The sequence below is a fragment of the Euwallacea similis genome, chromosome 12 (genome assembly GCF_039881205.1).
Source record: "Euwallacea similis isolate ESF13 chromosome 12, ESF131.1, whole genome shotgun sequence".
NCBI lineage: Eukaryota > Metazoa > Arthropoda > Insecta > Coleoptera > Curculionidae > Euwallacea > Euwallacea similis.
In genome coordinates this window covers 4119165-4136611 of record NC_089620.1, presented here as the reverse complement: position 1 = coordinate 4136611, position 17447 = coordinate 4119165, and the positions used below count along the sequence as shown (strand labels likewise).

At 34.6% G+C, this 17447-nt stretch overlaps 1 protein-coding gene across 1 annotated transcript; it reads left to right on the top strand.

The window, feature by feature from the left end:
• The first annotated feature begins 1277 nt into the window (after positions 1 to 1277).
• On the top strand, positions 1278 to 4878 carry LOC136412404 (DNA gyrase subunit B-like). Its single transcript, XM_066395461.1, has 4 exons — positions 1278 to 3615; positions 3674 to 3823; positions 3873 to 4112; positions 4436 to 4878. Exons 1-4 carry the CDS (start codon positions 1278 to 1280, stop codon positions 4876 to 4878), a joined length of 3171 nt encoding a protein of 1056 aa, XP_066251558.1.
• The last annotated feature ends 12569 nt before the right edge of the window (positions 4879 to 17447 follow it).

Here is a 17447-nt window from a genome sequence, read left to right as displayed (position 1 = left end):
TTTATATTAATAAATTTAATTCTATTGAAAATAGCTAAAGCATTGAAATTCTTGAATTTTAGCCGGATTGGTAAATGGTAGTGAAATTTCTTTTACTCAAATTTAGGTATTCATTGACTGTTCTTGTTATAAATACCAGAATAATAAGCTACTGATATTCCCTATCTTTTTTATCTTTAATCCATCATAGCTAGCGATGCAACAAAGCCCACTGGGATCCAGCTTCTATGCAACTTAATTAAAAACGTTTATTTTAGCGTAAGACAACTACCTTTAGCTCATCAGCTCAGTTATAAGCAAAATTTCTGGATTCCAGTGTCAAGCACTGGAATGACATCATCTGTTGTGCAATTTACCTTCAAAAATGAATGTTCGTACAGTTAGTGCGACCCGAAAGTCGTGATTTTGTGATGGTAAAATTCCATCTTCCCTAGACATCGGGGGTAATGTATGTCTCACATTTTAGAGAGTGGCAACCTCTAGGATGCAAGCATGAGATAAAAGCAGGTAACACTAAACCTTATAGTGAATCCCTGCAAACAGAGTTAGATATGGTTACGAGAGGAACCAATGCCTGAATTGTCGTAACGAACGATATGCGAAATAAGGTTGGTTAACGCATAGACCAAAAGGTACGGAGAAAGTGGATAATTAGAACTTGACTGGTCTGATTAAGATGTTTCCCATCTCCCGGCAAAAAGTTGGAACCTAAGTCTAACATGAAACAATTTCATGGAACGGAGTAACATTATAGATGCTCTTATTCTTTAAGCAGGGAGCCACCCGTATGCACCTATAATGAGGGATTGTCTAAGAAGCCAAGGCCTAAAGTAATGTTTAGGATATGCTGACGTGGACACTGTAATTTGGAAGGTAAAGTTGTGAGTAGTGGTTAATATGTTATGAGCCAACATTAAGTGTTAGGTATGAATGAATACGACTTCTCTAGTAATATAGAGAATGCTGTATTTAAGCTATAAAAACAAATTTACCAAGCTTTGAAATGTTAATTACATGGAGAAGTATGTATGACAAACACCAAGTTAGAGAGAAGCCGGATGTGGTGAAAGTCACTAGTCCGGTTTTGAAGTCGGGTGGGGAGAGGTGACTTTCTCCACTTAGATAACTGGAAGACACATTGGAATGACACTATTTGCTGTCTTCAAAAATAAACATTCGTAAAGTTGTGCTTTTAATATGGGTTATCAGTTTAAAAATGTTGCTAATCAGCATATATGAATGTAATATTAATTAACATTCATAAACGAAGCAATACCATGGAAAATAGTTATAATGCCGATGCAATAAAAATCTTAAGGGGTCTTGATGCTGTAAGGAAACGTCCAGGTATGTACATTGGTGACACTGACGATGGATCTGGCTTGCACCACATGGTATATGAGGTTGTTGATAACGCAATAGATGAATCTTTAGCTGGATATTGTGATCAAATTGAAGTTAGCATAAATAAAGATGGTTCAGTATCTGTAACTGATAATGGTCGTGGCATTCCAACTGACATTCATGAAGAAGAAGGAATATCAGCAGCAGAGGTAATAATGACTCAACTCCATGCTGGTGGTAAATTTGACAGCAATACCTATAAAGTTTCTGGGGGATTACATGGTGTTGGAATCTCAGTTGTGAATGCATTATCAAGCTGGTTAGAATTAATTATTTGGCGCAATAAGAAAGAACACTTTATGCGTTTTGAAGATGGTGAGTCTATTGAACCTTTAAAGGTAGTCAACGAAAATACAAACAAAAGAGGAACTAAAGTCACGTTCATGCCATCAACAGAGACTTTTAATGGCATTAATTTCAGTTACTCAACGCTTGAAAGTCGTATAAGAGAATTAGCATTTTTAAATTCAAATATCGACATTACTTTACGTGATCTGCGCAATGAACCATATACAGAATTTCATTTCAATCAGAGCAATCAATCTAAAGACAATTTTGGTACAGCAAATTTTGTGCAGTATTTAGATAAGAATAAGACACATGTAACTAAAATTGCCAGTATGAAAGGAGATGCAGAAGATCTTGGCATCAGCTTGGAAATATCGATGGAATGGAATGATTCCTACTATGAGAATATGTTGTGTTTCACTAATAATATACGGCAACGAGATGGTGGTACGCATTTGGCAGGTTTTAGATCTGCACTAACTAGATGTATCAATAACTATGCAACTAATGAAGGGTTTTTAAAGAAAGCAAAAGTAAATTTAACTGGAGAGGACGTTAGAGAAGGTTTAACTTGTATTTTATCTCTCAAGATGCCTGACCCTAAGTTTTCTTCACAAACAAAAGATAAACTAGTTAGTTCTGAAGCACGTGCAGTTGTAGAAAGTATAGTTTCTGATAAATTGAGCACAATCCTTGAAACTGATCCCAAATTGGCGGCAAGCATAGTAGAAAGAGCAATTAGGTCAGCAAAAGGAAGAGAAGCCGCAAGAAAAGCACGAGAGCTAGTTAAAAGCAAAAACAATATTGATATTGCAACTCTGCCAGGAAAGCTTGCTGATTGTCAGGAAAAAGCTCCTGAGTTATCGGAATTATTTATAGTAGAGGGTAATTCAGCAGGTGGTACTGCAAAGCAGGGGCGTAATCGTAAAACACAAGCAGTGCTTGCCTTAAGAGGAAAAATTCTAAACGTAGAACGTGTAAGTTTAGATCGTATTTTTTCATCTGCAGAAATAGGCTCTTTAATTACTGCAATTGGTGCTGGAATAGGGAGTGAACACTTCGATATTGAAAAAGCTAGATATCATAAAATTATCATCATGACAGATGCAGATGTTGATGGTTCACATATAAGAACTTTGATTCTGACTTTCTTTTTTAGACACATGCGTGAAGTTATTGAAAAAGGCTACTTATACATAGCACAGCCACCCCTCTATAAAGTTACAAAGAATGCTAAAGACACTTATATTAAAGATGACGAAACTTTTGAAGAGTATATAATAAACTCAGCAGTTAAAAGATTAACACTAAGTAGTACAGCTACAGAATTTAACGATTTGCGCCTTATTTTGAATAAATGCGTTAGCATTTCTAATATTAGCAAAAATTATGATAGAGAGATACCACAAAATCTCTTAGAGTCATTGCTAATTTTAAGCAAAAAGAATGCTCTATCATCGGCTGATGAGATATTAAAGTATTTGAAGTTAATGTACAGCGAATATACTTGGGAAGTGGAAATAAAAGATGAAGAAAAAGAAATTCACATCTCTAAATTGTTTCAAGGATTGGCAGACAAATATATATTTGCACTTAGTATGCTTGAAGGCAAAGATATGCAAAACATATTAAGTTTGCTTGATGGTATAAGTAATTTATTTAATGGTGGTTCATTTTTAAAATCACAAGAAACTGAAATAAGAATCACTTCTCCAAGTACGCTTGCAAAAATAATAATGGACTATGGTAAAAAAGGTTTAACTCTGCAGAGATTTAAAGGTCTTGGTGAAATGAATGCTGATCAGCTATGGGATACTACGTTAAATCCTGAGGCTAGAACTTTATTAAAGGTTGAAATAAAAGATTGTGAAGAAGCTGATTCCATATTTTCAATACTAATGGGTGATATAGTCGAACCACGCCGTGATTTTATTAATAGCAATGCACTCAACGTGCATGATGTTGATATTTGAACTTTTAGCAAAATGTACGAACGTTACGGGTTTAAGCAAAGACTGTGTCATTCAAGTAGCTGACACTGGTTCCTTTATAACGGTGTCATTCCAGTGCTTGACACTGGAATCCAGTTATTTGGATTTTGACTCTCATATAAAGACCAAGAGACTAGGCAGTATTTCTAAAGCTTATACAAAGCATAAAATGGGTTTACTGTTGCATAGTGCCTAGCAAAGACGGATTACCTTTAGGTCTATCTTCCCAACAATGTTGGGCGCGTTCTATTAGGGAAGAAGAAACGGCACAAGAAAAAGCAAACAGAAAATACCGTACCTCCATAGAAGAAAAAGAAAGTTATAAGTGGATAACAGCTCTCAAAGAAACTATAAACAACCTTCCTCCAAATGTACAACTTTTGGTAATAGGGAAGCAGACATCTTCAAATTTTTATGGGTGGCTGAGACGTTAGGTAGTTTTTATGTAATCCGCAATCGAGCTAATAGAAGATTTATCTGTACTGAAGTCGGAAAAACAGATTTGCAAACACGCATCATTCAACTGCCAGTAAAAAAGAAAATTTCTCTAGAAGTTACTAAAGGTGGAAACCAGAGATCAAGAAAAGCTAATATTGAAGTTAAGTATATGAAAGCCTATCAGATCTTCTTCCATTTATGGGTCAAAAGATACAATACATAAAATAAGTCCCTGTATATGTGGTAAGTGCAAAAGCTCCTGATGGATTGGAAGCTGTCGACTGGACTCTACTAACTAATGTACCATACTTTAGATGCCATAGAAAAGATAAATTGGTATAAGCTAAGATGGAAAATTGAAGAGTATTTTAGGATTTTAAAATCAGGATGTAAGATAGAAAGCTCTCGCTTAGCTACAAAAGAAAGATCACAGAAGTTAATTGCTATAAAAAGTATAATCGCGTTTAAAATTTTATATTTGACAAAAGTGGCTTTATCAAATCCCATGGAAATTTGTACTAAAATTTTAAGCAACGAAGAGTGGAAGGTCCTTTACATGCGTGAGTATCGGGTAGCAACATTACCGGAAGAACCTCAAAACATAAAACAAGCTATTATTTGGTTAGGAAAATTGGGTGGATTTATGAATAGAAAAAGTGATAATTTACCAGGGTCTATGACTCTATGGCGGGGCTATGAAAACCTTAATGAGAGCATAGTTATGCTTCACATAATGACCTCTCAAAATTGTGGGTAAAAGTGAGGATTTAGATCAGGTGAATATGTTGGAAGATAAAGCAAATGACAGCCAAAAGACTCTATTAATGACTTTGTTTTGGGAGTTTGGGAATGTTCAAAAAAGTGTGTCAAACCGCATTTTTAATTCAACTCAATTTTCAATCTGCCGGGAAAGAAGATATCAAGTTGAGATATAGTTAAAGCCCAATTAGGATAGTCCAATTTTGCTCTGCCTTTTTTATAGCACAATATACCTGTTTATACAAGCTGGTAAATGAGCCCTTAGTTTTAGTAAATTTTCTAATCTGTCTATGCAGTCCCTCAATAGGATTGGTAGTATAAATTAGCCTCCTGACTGGGCCAGAATACTTGAAATAGCCGGATCCAATTATTCTGCCAGGATTTTACAACCAATGGGTACTTTTCTCCCCATTTTTCTTCCAACTCAAGTAGATAATTTTCAGCTATTTCTCTACTTGAAGCCTGATATACTTTTTTTAAATCACTCATGAAAATCTTTACATCTTTGCTAGATACATATTTCAGAGAATTGCGTATCTGATGCACCACACATAGCTGTACCTCCGCATTAGGAAACACACTGTTTATGGTTGTAGGAAAGCTTTTTAGCCCATCAACACAGGCAATTAGAATATCTTCTACTCCTCTTTCTTTTAGATCATTTAGTACTCCCAACCAGAAGTTAGCTCCTTCACTTTCAGCCAACTAATACTTCTTTTCTGCCATTTTGGTCTATGCCCAATATATTGTACATACATTTACTTACACAATGTCCGTCCTCTTTGACTTTAAAAAACCATGAACACTATCGGATATACAGATTGCAGCGGACGACTGCGCCATTCGTTGATTATCGGTAGCAATTTGTCGGTAATACTTGATATCTCTGCCGCCGATATTTTGTGATCATAAATTTCCTCAACATGCGATGCTATATCTCTGTATCCCATGCCACTGGCAAATGTGCTCAAAATCTTCGTTTCAAGCTCTGGTTTGTTTGCCTTTTTTTGACTATTTGGGGTTCAAAGCTTCCCTCCCTATCTCTGGGTGTCAAAAGCTCAAATGAACCTGCACTTGTCCGTAAAGTCTTTCCATTTCTCCCATTTCTTCGATTATTCTCTTCACTTTCAGCTAATAAGTGATTTTCTATTTCACCTTCCAAACTTGCCTCCAGCAGCTTTTTTATAAATGGTGTGAATGCTCCATCCCTTCCTGTCAACGGCCTTCCTTCTCGTATAGACGACAGAATGTTTGTTTCTAATTCTTTATAATCTACCAAACCGGTAGTTCTGTTTACTACTTTCTGACTCATTGTCAAACCTCCATTTTTTTTATATCAATTTATTACTTTTTTTTCGGTTTGACACACTTTTTTGAACATTCCCAACGAAAAAAGAAAAACAAGGTTTAATTTTCTTTTTTATTTACGATTTATCTATTAATTAACCGTGAAAGGTTACGTGTAATGCTCCTTCACATAATTATCAATAATTACCTTAAATTCTTCAGAGACATTATCACCTTGTAAAGTTTTGAAATATTTGCCGTCTTTGTAGACTGCTGAAACAGGTTTTTCTCCATATCCAGGCAAGCTGATTCCCAAATTTGCGTGTTTGCTTTCTCCAGAACCATTTACTATGCATCCCATAACAGCAATGCTCATATGCTCTACACCTGGATTTTTTTTCTTCCACATCGGCATATGAGTTTTTATATAGCCATTCACCTCTTCAGTTAATATACGAAAACGATCGCTACTCGTGCGCCCACAACCAGGACATGAATTAACCTGAGGGTTAAAGTGTCGCAAGCCTATAGACTGCAATATTTCCTGACACACCACCACTTCATTAGTACGCGATTCACCAGGACGTTGAGTCAAAGAAGCCCGTATTGTATCTCCAATGCCATTTTGCAATAAATAAGTAAGCCCTGCTGCGGTATTTACCACACCTTTATTGCCCATACCAGCCTCAGTTAAACCCAAATGTAGTGCATAATTGGAAGATTTTGCAAGTGCCATATAAACTAAAATTAAATCTTGTACTTTGCTAACTTTACATGAAATGATTATTTTGTTTGAATTTAGACCAATTTCTTCAGCTTTTTTTGCACTATCAAGAGCAGACATTACAAGTGCTTTGCGCAGTATAACGTCAGAAGGCCTTGAATTACTAAGCGAAGAGTTTTCATCCATCAATTTTTGCAAAAGGTATTTATCAAGACTACCCCAATTTACTCCAATTCTAACCGGAAGATTGTGCATTATTGCATACTCTATAACCCTTTCAAACTTCTCATCACGTTTGTCGCCAAAGCCTATATTGCCTGGGTTTATCCTAATTTTACCCAGCATTTTGATGTTGTCTGGATAATCTTGAACTAATTTATCTAGCTCATACTGACCACAGCCTACCAATATTTTACCGTCAAAACCTTCTTTATTTATCTCTTCTACTATATAAGGTATTGCCCTTGCTACTTCCTCTGAATTCAAGGCAATTCGCACCAATTCTGAACCTGTACGCGCTAGTTCTGTTATCTCTTTTGCATAATGTTTTGCGCTACTTTTTATATTATCAGAATCTATATGCACGCCAAGCGCCATAGATTGTACAACTATAGGATTATTTCCACCTATCTTTACTTTTCCAACTTCTACAACATGAGTTTTGTGCCTGGAAATCGGCAATAATTCATATGCATCATCATTCAATATCAGGTCTTTATCTAGCATATTATTAATGGCCAATATTGTGATACTATTTTACTGTGTCAGCTACACTGCCAAATGAACTTGAACCATTCAAACTATAAGCATCTACGTTATCCAAATTAGCAATAGAATCATGTGAGCACGTTCTTCTTGATGGAGTTTCTTTTATAGTGACATTTATAGGAGAAACTTTTTTTTCTCGTGTTGAAGTAACTTTCTTCTCTTCTTGTTGTTCACTTTCATGCTGCTTATTTTCATACTGGAAAACTGGCTCTTGATCTATAAATACAGCACCCCTTAAACGTGCGATATTAATACCATGCTGATTTATCATAGCGCTCTCTTCATCGTCGACTATGCAAGCTTCCATGTCATTTGGCTCATTATCAAGACTAGCAATTTTCTTCTCTTTTAATTTTTTGATTAGATCTTCTTTATTTATAGCTCGATCTTGTAACTTTTTTTTCTTGAGCAATTCCCTACGCTTCTCATACAGTTTATATGACTCAGCAAAATCCTCATCTGTATGAAAGTTTGCACCACCAGGGTTACCAGGAGGTATGTATTTCTTACTGAGCTTTACCTTAGACTTAGCTTCAGCACTATGCACAGTAAAAAAGCTAGAAACCAAAAACATTAATATAAACAAAACTTTAGAAAAAACCCTAATCATATGGTGCTATAGTAAATATCGTGTTTTAAAAGATAGCAATTAACAAACTTTAAGTAAACCAGAATCTTTACTAACTTTACAATACAAATATTTTTCTAAAAAGTGATATGTTTGCTATCAAAAAAACCTACATAGGCTAAGAGAAGAGGAAGGTGTTACAAGTTGCGTAACACCTTTTCAAGAAAAGTGTTATGCAGCTATATGTTTGCAACTTTTAAGTTATTCTGTAGTTTTTCAGTACCATCGGTAGTATCTACATTATTAAGTTTTGCGTCTGGTGTATCTTTAGACAAGTTCTTTTCTTTCTCCCTTTCACACTTAACTCCCTGATAGATACAGAATGCAACAAAAGAAGTTATCGCTATTGCGGCAACAGCACTGACTATGGCACAAATTAGTAGTGTTTTTTCTTGATCTGCTACTGCCTCTGACAGATTTGTAATTTTCTCTGCCTGCGATGCATTTTCTGCTGTCAGATTTGCAATGTCCGCTGACTGCACTACATTGGTTGCCGTGTTATTTGCAATGTCCGCTGACTGCGCTACATTGATTGCCGTGTTATTTGCAATGTCTGCTGACTGCGCTACATTGATTGCCGTGTTATTTGCAATGTCTGTTGCCTGTGCTGCATCAATTGCTGCGTTATTTGCGATGTCCGCTTCATTCTTTGTTACACCGAACCAATCACGAAAAAGTTCTTTTACCATTTTAACCCCCTAGTTAATTAATATATTATAATTTTACATTCCAAATGTTTAAATTATTATTAAATCAACTGTCATTATGTATTGATCTTTTAATAATTTTGTTTGACTTGCTTTTTGAAAGTGCGAAAACTTAAATTAAGGTACTTACGAAATACATGAAGAAAAATGCTTATTGTATTTTTGTAACCATTCACACTTAATTCTGCAATTCTTTGATCTCACTCATGGAGAGGCCAGTAAACTTAACAATAGTGTTGACATCAACATTATTAGCTAGCATTGCTTTTATAACTTCAATTTTTCCTTTCCGTACACCTTTCTCTTCAGCAAGATCAAGTCTGTATTCAAGGATGGCTTCTTCTTTCTGTAGATCCATCACTCTTTCTTCATAAGCTAGGAGATCTTTTTCACTCCAGTGAAACTTGTCTAATTCATCGTATGCTAGCTTTATTATTGGTGATTCCTCTGCAATTTTCTTTAGATCTTCATCTGTCGTTTCTTCTGCATGCTTAAAAAAGAAGCACCACCTTTCTATTGTGCTTTCTAGTTCCTCCACTCTGCTTTTTGAAAATTTAGGTAATTCTATAAAGACAAATTGAAAATCTTTTAAGTAATGGCCGTTGGTTTTTATATCACGTATATTGTGAGTAGAAATATACTCAACCTCTTCAGGGAATAGCATACCATTGGAAATAGCAATGAAGAAAACCTTCTTTAAATTAATGTAATTTTTATCAGCCTGCCTTGAGTAAGCCTTAGCAGCATAGAGTTGTGCGCGCTTTTCAAAGCCCTTGTCGCGAGCGAGCTGCATCTCAATTATATATCTTGACCCACTAGAATCCCTGCAAAGAACATCAACTATACTTTGTCTATCAGAGGCAATTTCAGGGTCCATAATGGTGCTTAAGAATTCTACTTCTTGTATAGTATTGACTTCAGTACATCCTAAAATATCATTTAAAAAATGGATAAGAATATTCTTATTTTTTTCAGTACCAAAGATTTTCTTAAATGTTAAATCTAACTTTGGATCGAGAAATTTTGAAAAAGCCATAATAAGTACAGTTAGGAAACGTTAATAATTATACACTATTATTAACAATTATTCAATCATATTTTTAAGGAAGACAACTTTTAACTTTGTAAAAGATAGCCAAGAAAGTTGCATTTGCAGCAAATTTTAAGATACCCATCTATGGCCTAACTTAACGCGCATGAACGTTCTCAGAAGCCCTGTTATTCCACCAATATCTCTCTCTTTCCTGAATAATTTGGAGCGCTGACAATACCTTCTTTTTCCATTCTTTCAACGATGTTTGCAGCTCTGTTATAGCCTATTCTAAGTTGTCGCTGAATGTAACTGGTTGAGACTTTTTGATCTCTTTGAATGATGGTCACTGCTTGATTGTAGAGGTCATTTTCTTCATCCTCTGTTTCATCTTCTGATTCCACAGAAGAATTTTCATCTTCTTTGGTAATTTCCTCCATGTAGTTTGGCTCACCTTGCATTTTTAGATGATCAACTATATCTTGCACCTCATCATCGCTCACAAATGGGCCGTGAATTCGAATAATCTTACCACCAGAGGCCATATAGAGCATATCACCCATACCAAGCAATTGTTCAGCCCCTTGTTCACCAAGTATTGTGCGGCTATCTATCTTAGAAGTAACAGCAAAACTGATTCTTGTTGGAAAGTTCGCCTTTATCACACCTGTTATCACATCCACAGATGGCCGTTGTGTTGCCATTATGATGTGTATTCCTGCAGCTCTGGCCATTTGCGCCAAACGCTGAATAGAGCACTCTATTTCTTTGCCGGCAACAAGCATCAAATCTGCCATTTCATCTACAATCACTACAATATACGGAAATGTCTCCATTTTGATTGGTATTTTTTCAAACAGAGGTTTGCCTGTTGTTGAGTTAAAGCCAATCTGCACAACGCGCTCCAATTCTATTCCACTATTCATCGCTTCTGTGATTTTTTGATTATAGTTTATAACATTGCGTACATTCAAATACGACATCATGCGATAGCGGTTTTCCATTTCTTTCACTATCCACTTAAGAGCAATTACAGCCTTTTTTGGCTCTGTTACCACTGGTGTTATTAGATGTGGTATTGCATCATATATTGAAAGCTCAAGCATTTTTGGGTCGATCATTATCATCTTGCATTCATCAGGACTTAATCGATAAACGAGCGACAGAATCATAGTGTTAATCGCAACTGATTTACCAGACCCTGTGGTTCCAGCGACGAGCAAGTGAGGCATTTTAGTTAGATCTGCAATAACTGGTTTTCCACTTATTTCTTTGCCAAGCGCAATTGGAAGATTTAAGTTTGCATTTTGGTATTCTGGTGATTCAAGCAAATCACGCAGCATTACAATTTCCCGTTCCTTGTTCGGCAACTCTATTCCCATAGCATTTTGCCCACGAATTATTGAAATACGTGCAGAGAGTGCACTCATCGAACGTGCAATGTCATCTGCAAGCCCAATTACTCTTGCAGATTTCGTACCAGCTTGTGGTTCAAGTTTGTATAAAGTCACAACCGGCCCATAGCATACACTGATAATTTTTCCTTGCACGCCAAAATCACTCAGGACTTGTTCCAGCAGAGATAAATTTTTATTGCTCTCCATTTCATTCAGCTGTTTTCTCTGCAAAGACTCCTCTGCTTTGGAAAGTAAATGAATGCTTGGAAATTCGAACTCACTGAAAATTTCTTCGGTGGCTTTTTTCTGTCTTTCTTTTGGTTGTTGTTTAGTAGTGATTTTAGTTCTATGTTTTTCTTCTACTACTAATGGTGCAATTGAATACTCAGTAGTTTTATGTGATCTGAAGAATGGAACATTTACAAATAAGCAAGCTATTTTTTTGAATAGGAAAAATATAGAGTAAGTTGTTCTCTTCCAACCAACAGATCCTACAAGACCTATTGATGTTACTATCACAAATATATAAAACGGGCAGTTGTTAACGAGTGCATTCCCTATTATTCCACTGTGTCTGTACCTTGCTGTGATGCCTAGCGAAAGTTGTGGTAATATAGCACATACCCCTAAATTGATTAATATTAAATAGAGAATTTTCAGCAGTATTTTTGCTGGCCTGAAGATCAACAAGTAAACTATGGTTGTAGCTATTGTAACACTAGTTAATCCAAGAAATTGAACCAATATATCAGCTAAATATGAACCTACTATTCCACCTAAATTTGTCACTTCCTCATTTGTAGCCGTGTTTAAGGAAGGATCTTTATAGTTATAGCTAAAAACTGATATATATATTAAAAGGGATAGATATATTGCTGATTTTAGATATTTTTTTAACATCTACCTAAAGTAGTAAGCTACTGTATATTTTACAAAGTGAATTGTTATTAGCAATATCATTATAGATAAATCTAATCCGTTGAACGGTGGTATATATCTTCTAATAATCTTTAGTGGTGGATATGTCAATTGGTTCAAGATGTGCATTATGCTACTGACAGTTTCATTATATATGTTCACCATATTAAGTTTAACCAGCCAGTTTAGGACAACCCAACATATTAGAATGAAGCTATAAAGATCAAGTAACGTATTGAGTAGATATATGATTGGATGCATACATATCTATTACACGAAAGTTATATAAAAGACAAGTATTTAGCCTTTTCAAACTCAAAATGTTGTTTTTGCTGAACCAAAAAAAACTTCATTTTTTGAGCTGCGCAAAGCCACCTAAAGTAGAGAATGTACAAGGAAGGAGGGGTGTATAATATATATTAATGTTGATATTTATTTCTTATAAATATCATCTCTATGTCCTATCTCTGTGATAGTTACTATATGATCTAATTGATTTACTCTGTAAATTACACGATAGTCACCAACTCTTAGCCTTCTACGTCCTTTTAAGTTATGATGTAGTGATTCACCAAAATTTATTGGGTCAACTGTAAGACGTTCTTTTATAGCCTTTTGAACTCTTAGCCTTATTGTCTTTGGAAGGTTTGGTAAATCTTTTTCAACAACACTCTTTAGAGACTTAACCTTGTAACGCTCTAATCCCACTTAATATCTTCAAAATCAACTGTTTCTGCACCTTCAACATCACGCTCATCAGAAATTTTAGATACTAAAAAATCCTCCATTTCAAGCTCAACTGCTTCTCTAAATAGTTTTCCTGCTAATTCTTGAACGGGCTGTTTAGTAAATTCAGATAATTCAGCAAGATGCTTTAAAGTTTCTTCGCTAAGAGCTATGTTAATGCTTGAATTTGCCATATGTTTTACCAAAGTCGACTAATAATTATACAACATTTTTTTTAATTTTTCAATAAAGAAAGGAGTGGTGTATAAAAATATATTTAATGTTTCAGTAGGTCCAATATTGCCTGCTTGTAAATATTGTCCCTGTGTCCTATTGAAACAATAATTACTATACGTTTTGCAGTATTTACACGGTAGACAATACGATAATCATCAGCAACTTTTATTCTTCTATGTTCCTTTAATCTCTTGCGTAGCAACACACCGTTACCAATAGGATCAGTCTCAAGATACTCTTTTATTGCATCTTTAATACTTGGCTTTACATCTTCCGGCAAGGAAGGCAAATTTCTTTTAAGAACATGCTTTAGATATTTAATGGTGTATTGCTTATTTCCAGATGTCTTCACTATCCTCTACTTCTTCTGCATCATCAGAATTTAACTCCCTAATAATTTTGGAAAATGCAATATCTTCCGCTTCAAGTTCGATTGCTTCCTTGACTAGCTTTTCTGTTAATTTTTGAACAGACTGCTTGGTGGCTCTAGCTAGTTCAACAAGATGCTGGGAAGTTTCTGGGTTGAAAGTTACACTAACTTTTGAATTTACCATAAGTTTTACCAAAGTCTACTACTATAGCTATTTTACAACATTTTTTTTAATTTTTCAATAAAGAAAGGAAGGAGGGCTGTATAAAAATATATTTAATGTTTATCAAGTAGCCTTCTCATAAATGGTGTCTCTATGTCCTGCTGTAGCAACAAACACCTTATGTTTTGCAATATTTACGTATAAATAATTCGATAATCACTAACCCTTATTCTTCTATACCCTTTTAGCCTGCCACGTAATGGTTTACCAAATTTAATTGGATCAGTTGTAAGCCGCTCGTTTATCGCTTTTGTAATCCTTGATCTTATTGTTTTTGGCAGATTTAGAAAATCTCTTTCAGTAAAGTTTTTTGAGTAGACAATATCGTATTTCAGTTTATGTCCTCTCCCTTTCAGATAGTACTGTGTTCCAGTCTACATCCTCACATTCCTTAATAGTTTTATATAACACAATATCTTCTACTTCGCACTCGATTCCTTCGATGACTAACCTTTTTGCTAGTTCTTGAACGGATTCCTTGGTGATTTCAGCTAACTTAGTAAGGTTATGTGAAGTTTTTGGGTCAAAAGTTATACTAATTCCTGAATCTGTCATATGTTTTACCAAAGTCTACTAATAATTATACAACATTTTTCTGAATTTTTCAATAAAGGAAGTTGATGATATGTAAGAAAAATTTTGCCACCTGCGTTAATAAATAATTAAAGATTTAGCATATTTATCTACCCTCTATTCTATTACTTAAGTTAGACCACTTTTTTCTATTAATATTTTTTGTTTATAAAGATGAGCAGTTACTCATCACGCAGTTGATCTATGGATATAATACTACCGTTTGATAGTTTTTCAGTACATTTTTCACTTTTGTATTCTTTATCAGAGTCGATACTGATTTTGTCAAATATTAAAACATCTCCTGAAATTTTATCACGAAACTCACTAATAGCAAAAAACGGTATAGTAATTCGCTCTTGTTTTCCTTGAAAACTCAAACTGACGCTAAATTTATCCTCAGAAACTTTTAAATCATAGAATTGATGCTGTAATATAATAAGCATTTGAGTAGGGTATGACTTTTTCAAACGATCTGGCATGGTCACACCATTAAAATATGTGAAAAATAATATTTCTAAGTGAGGGATAAAACCATTACCTGATATAACATCTAAAGTCTTTTTGATAACTTGAAACTTAGCAGAATTAAGCAGTTTTTTGTAATCTGTTTGCTCCATATAACTTTCACATACGTAAATTTGGGGGGAACTTCTGTTACCCGGCGTTCCCTGAACCGTGCTTTAGTAATAAATTGGTTGTGCTAAATTAAGCAGCAACACAACATTCATTACTACCAGCAGCAAAGTTATCGTTTGCATTTAAATTATGAACTCTTAGCGGTGGTGTCTAACCGAGCAAAGCTACCATCTTTACTATGCATGTCGATCCTTATTCGTCCCCGTATAAATTAAAAAACATGGTGGAGACGCCGAGTACTGCCCTCGGGTCCAATACACCTATTACAAGGTAATTTTATTGCTATAGTACACAAAATGTACATAGCTATTATATAGCAACATTAAATAAATGTCAAGATATTATGACCTTAAGTTGATTTATTGCTAAAACAAAATTAATATTTCCAGTAAAAAATTCTGTGCTCTTAACCTGACACATATGGCTTTTTGAATACTCCCAATGAAAATATTTATAAATAAATATTTACTCTTCTTTTTTATTGTTTTTAGGTTTTTCTTGATCAACCATTTCTCCACCGATCTCTTTTATTTTTAGTATCAACGACTCTGGTACATACATGTCAATTACTTCTTCTGCTGTCACAAATAAAGCCTGATAAGAGTGTGAATTTATTATCCAATTAGGCAATATGTCTTCTGCTTCTATTTTATACTCTCCCTCTTTTTTGTCATATACTGTGTAGCAATATAAGTGCACAGCAAAAAATAATACATAAGAGAGCAATATTCCTTTAAGCACTCCGAGAAAGATTCCAGTAACTCTATCGATAAACCCCAACCTTATGGGTAATAATATGTACATTAGCCAGTTATTTATTATCATGAATATAAGATTAAGTATAATAAATACAGAGATTGTAGAAAGTATGTTTAGTGTAACTTTAGAATCAAAATATTTACTATAATTTGGAGTGAAAAAATCATAGTGATTAGCTGTCAGAAAGACCGATAAAAATAGAAACATTAGTGCGCATAGCTCTTTTATAAAGCCTCTAGTTACCGAGATTATTACGCATAGAACAACAATGAAGATAATTAGGCTATCGAAAAGCATGTTTTATATCTATATGGTTTTCAAGATATAATAGTTGTAAATAACAAGGTTGTAAAATTAATTGTATTTATGCTGCATCAATTGATCTAAATACCTAGCGATTATGTCAATTTCTAAATTCAAATAATCATTTACTTTGTTGTACTGAAAAGTTGTATTTTCCCATGTATAGGGAGTGATATTTACTGTAAATTCCTGATTAATAACTGAATTCACTGTGAGGGAAACCCCATCTAGTGTAACGGAGCTTTTTTTTGCAACAAATTTAATTAATTCTTGTGGGCACGATAGTTTGATTTCATGAGAATCTAAATTTTGATTAATTGTTAAAATTTTTACTATCCCATCAACATGACCCTGAACCAGGTGGCCATCGATCTTATCGCTTAATCTCATTGCTTGTTCGAGATTTATTTTTTTTCCTATTCTCCACGTATTTAAGTTAGCAACCTTCATAGTTTCTTGAGATGCTTGGACTGTAAATGTATCGCTCATTATATCAACAACAGTTAAACACACACCAGAGCAAGCTATTGAATCTCCTTTATTTATAGAGGATAAATTTTGTGTCTTGATATGGAAAATTTGATCAGAGTTGGAGTGAGTGGTAGTATCAGTTATAGTCCCGATATCCGTGATAATTCCTTTAAACATATGGTGAAAATAAATAATTTTACCATGAAAAATTTTTTACAACAACTTATTTCTATTTTGTTATAGTTAAAGTAATTCTGGTTTACCGACAATTTAAAAAACGACAAATTCGTCATCCCGCTACGTGTTAGCGGGATCTAGAGATACCGTGACGGTATGACGTAGGAAAACTGAGCCTGCACTAGCTATAGGCGCGAGAAAGGGGATCGTTTTCACTTACTTGTTCAATAGATTCTATAGAATATTCAGAATATATGAAATAAGCCAAACTCAGAACACATAATGCAGTTAATATTGGTAACCCTATGTTCAATGCTAGCTCAATACTTTCTCTTTTTTCTGGTGGCACTAATCCTTTTAACATTGACACTTTTCCTAACGGAAAATGCCATAAGCAAAGTGTTGATGCAGATGCTACTATTATAAACAGACAAAAATAAGCCTTTTTTGAGGAAAATACAGTTTTTAATGATGATTTGAGTGTAATGTTAGTAGGTGGTAGAGTTTTAGCTTCATTTGTTGCTGGTGAAAGATCTTTAATTGGTAAAGGGTTTGTAGATTTATGAGGAGTATTTTCATGTTGTGGAGAAGGTTGTTGTATATAAACACCTGAAACTAATTTAAGCAATT

Bases quoted from the DNA above. Each gene is read 5' to 3' on its own strand.
- LOC136412404 (XM_066395461.1), top strand. From the start codon at position 1,278: ATGGAAAATAGTTATAATGCCGATGCAATAAAAATCTTAAGGGGTCTT. The intron at 3,616-3,673 runs GTGATTTTATTA...TTGAACTTTTAG, and splicing joins TGATATAGTCGAACCACGCC to CAAAATGTACGAACGTTACG. The intron at 4,113-4,435 runs GTTAGGTAGTTT...ACCATACTTTAG, and splicing joins TTTTTATGGGTGGCTGAGAC to ATGCCATAGAAAAGATAAAT.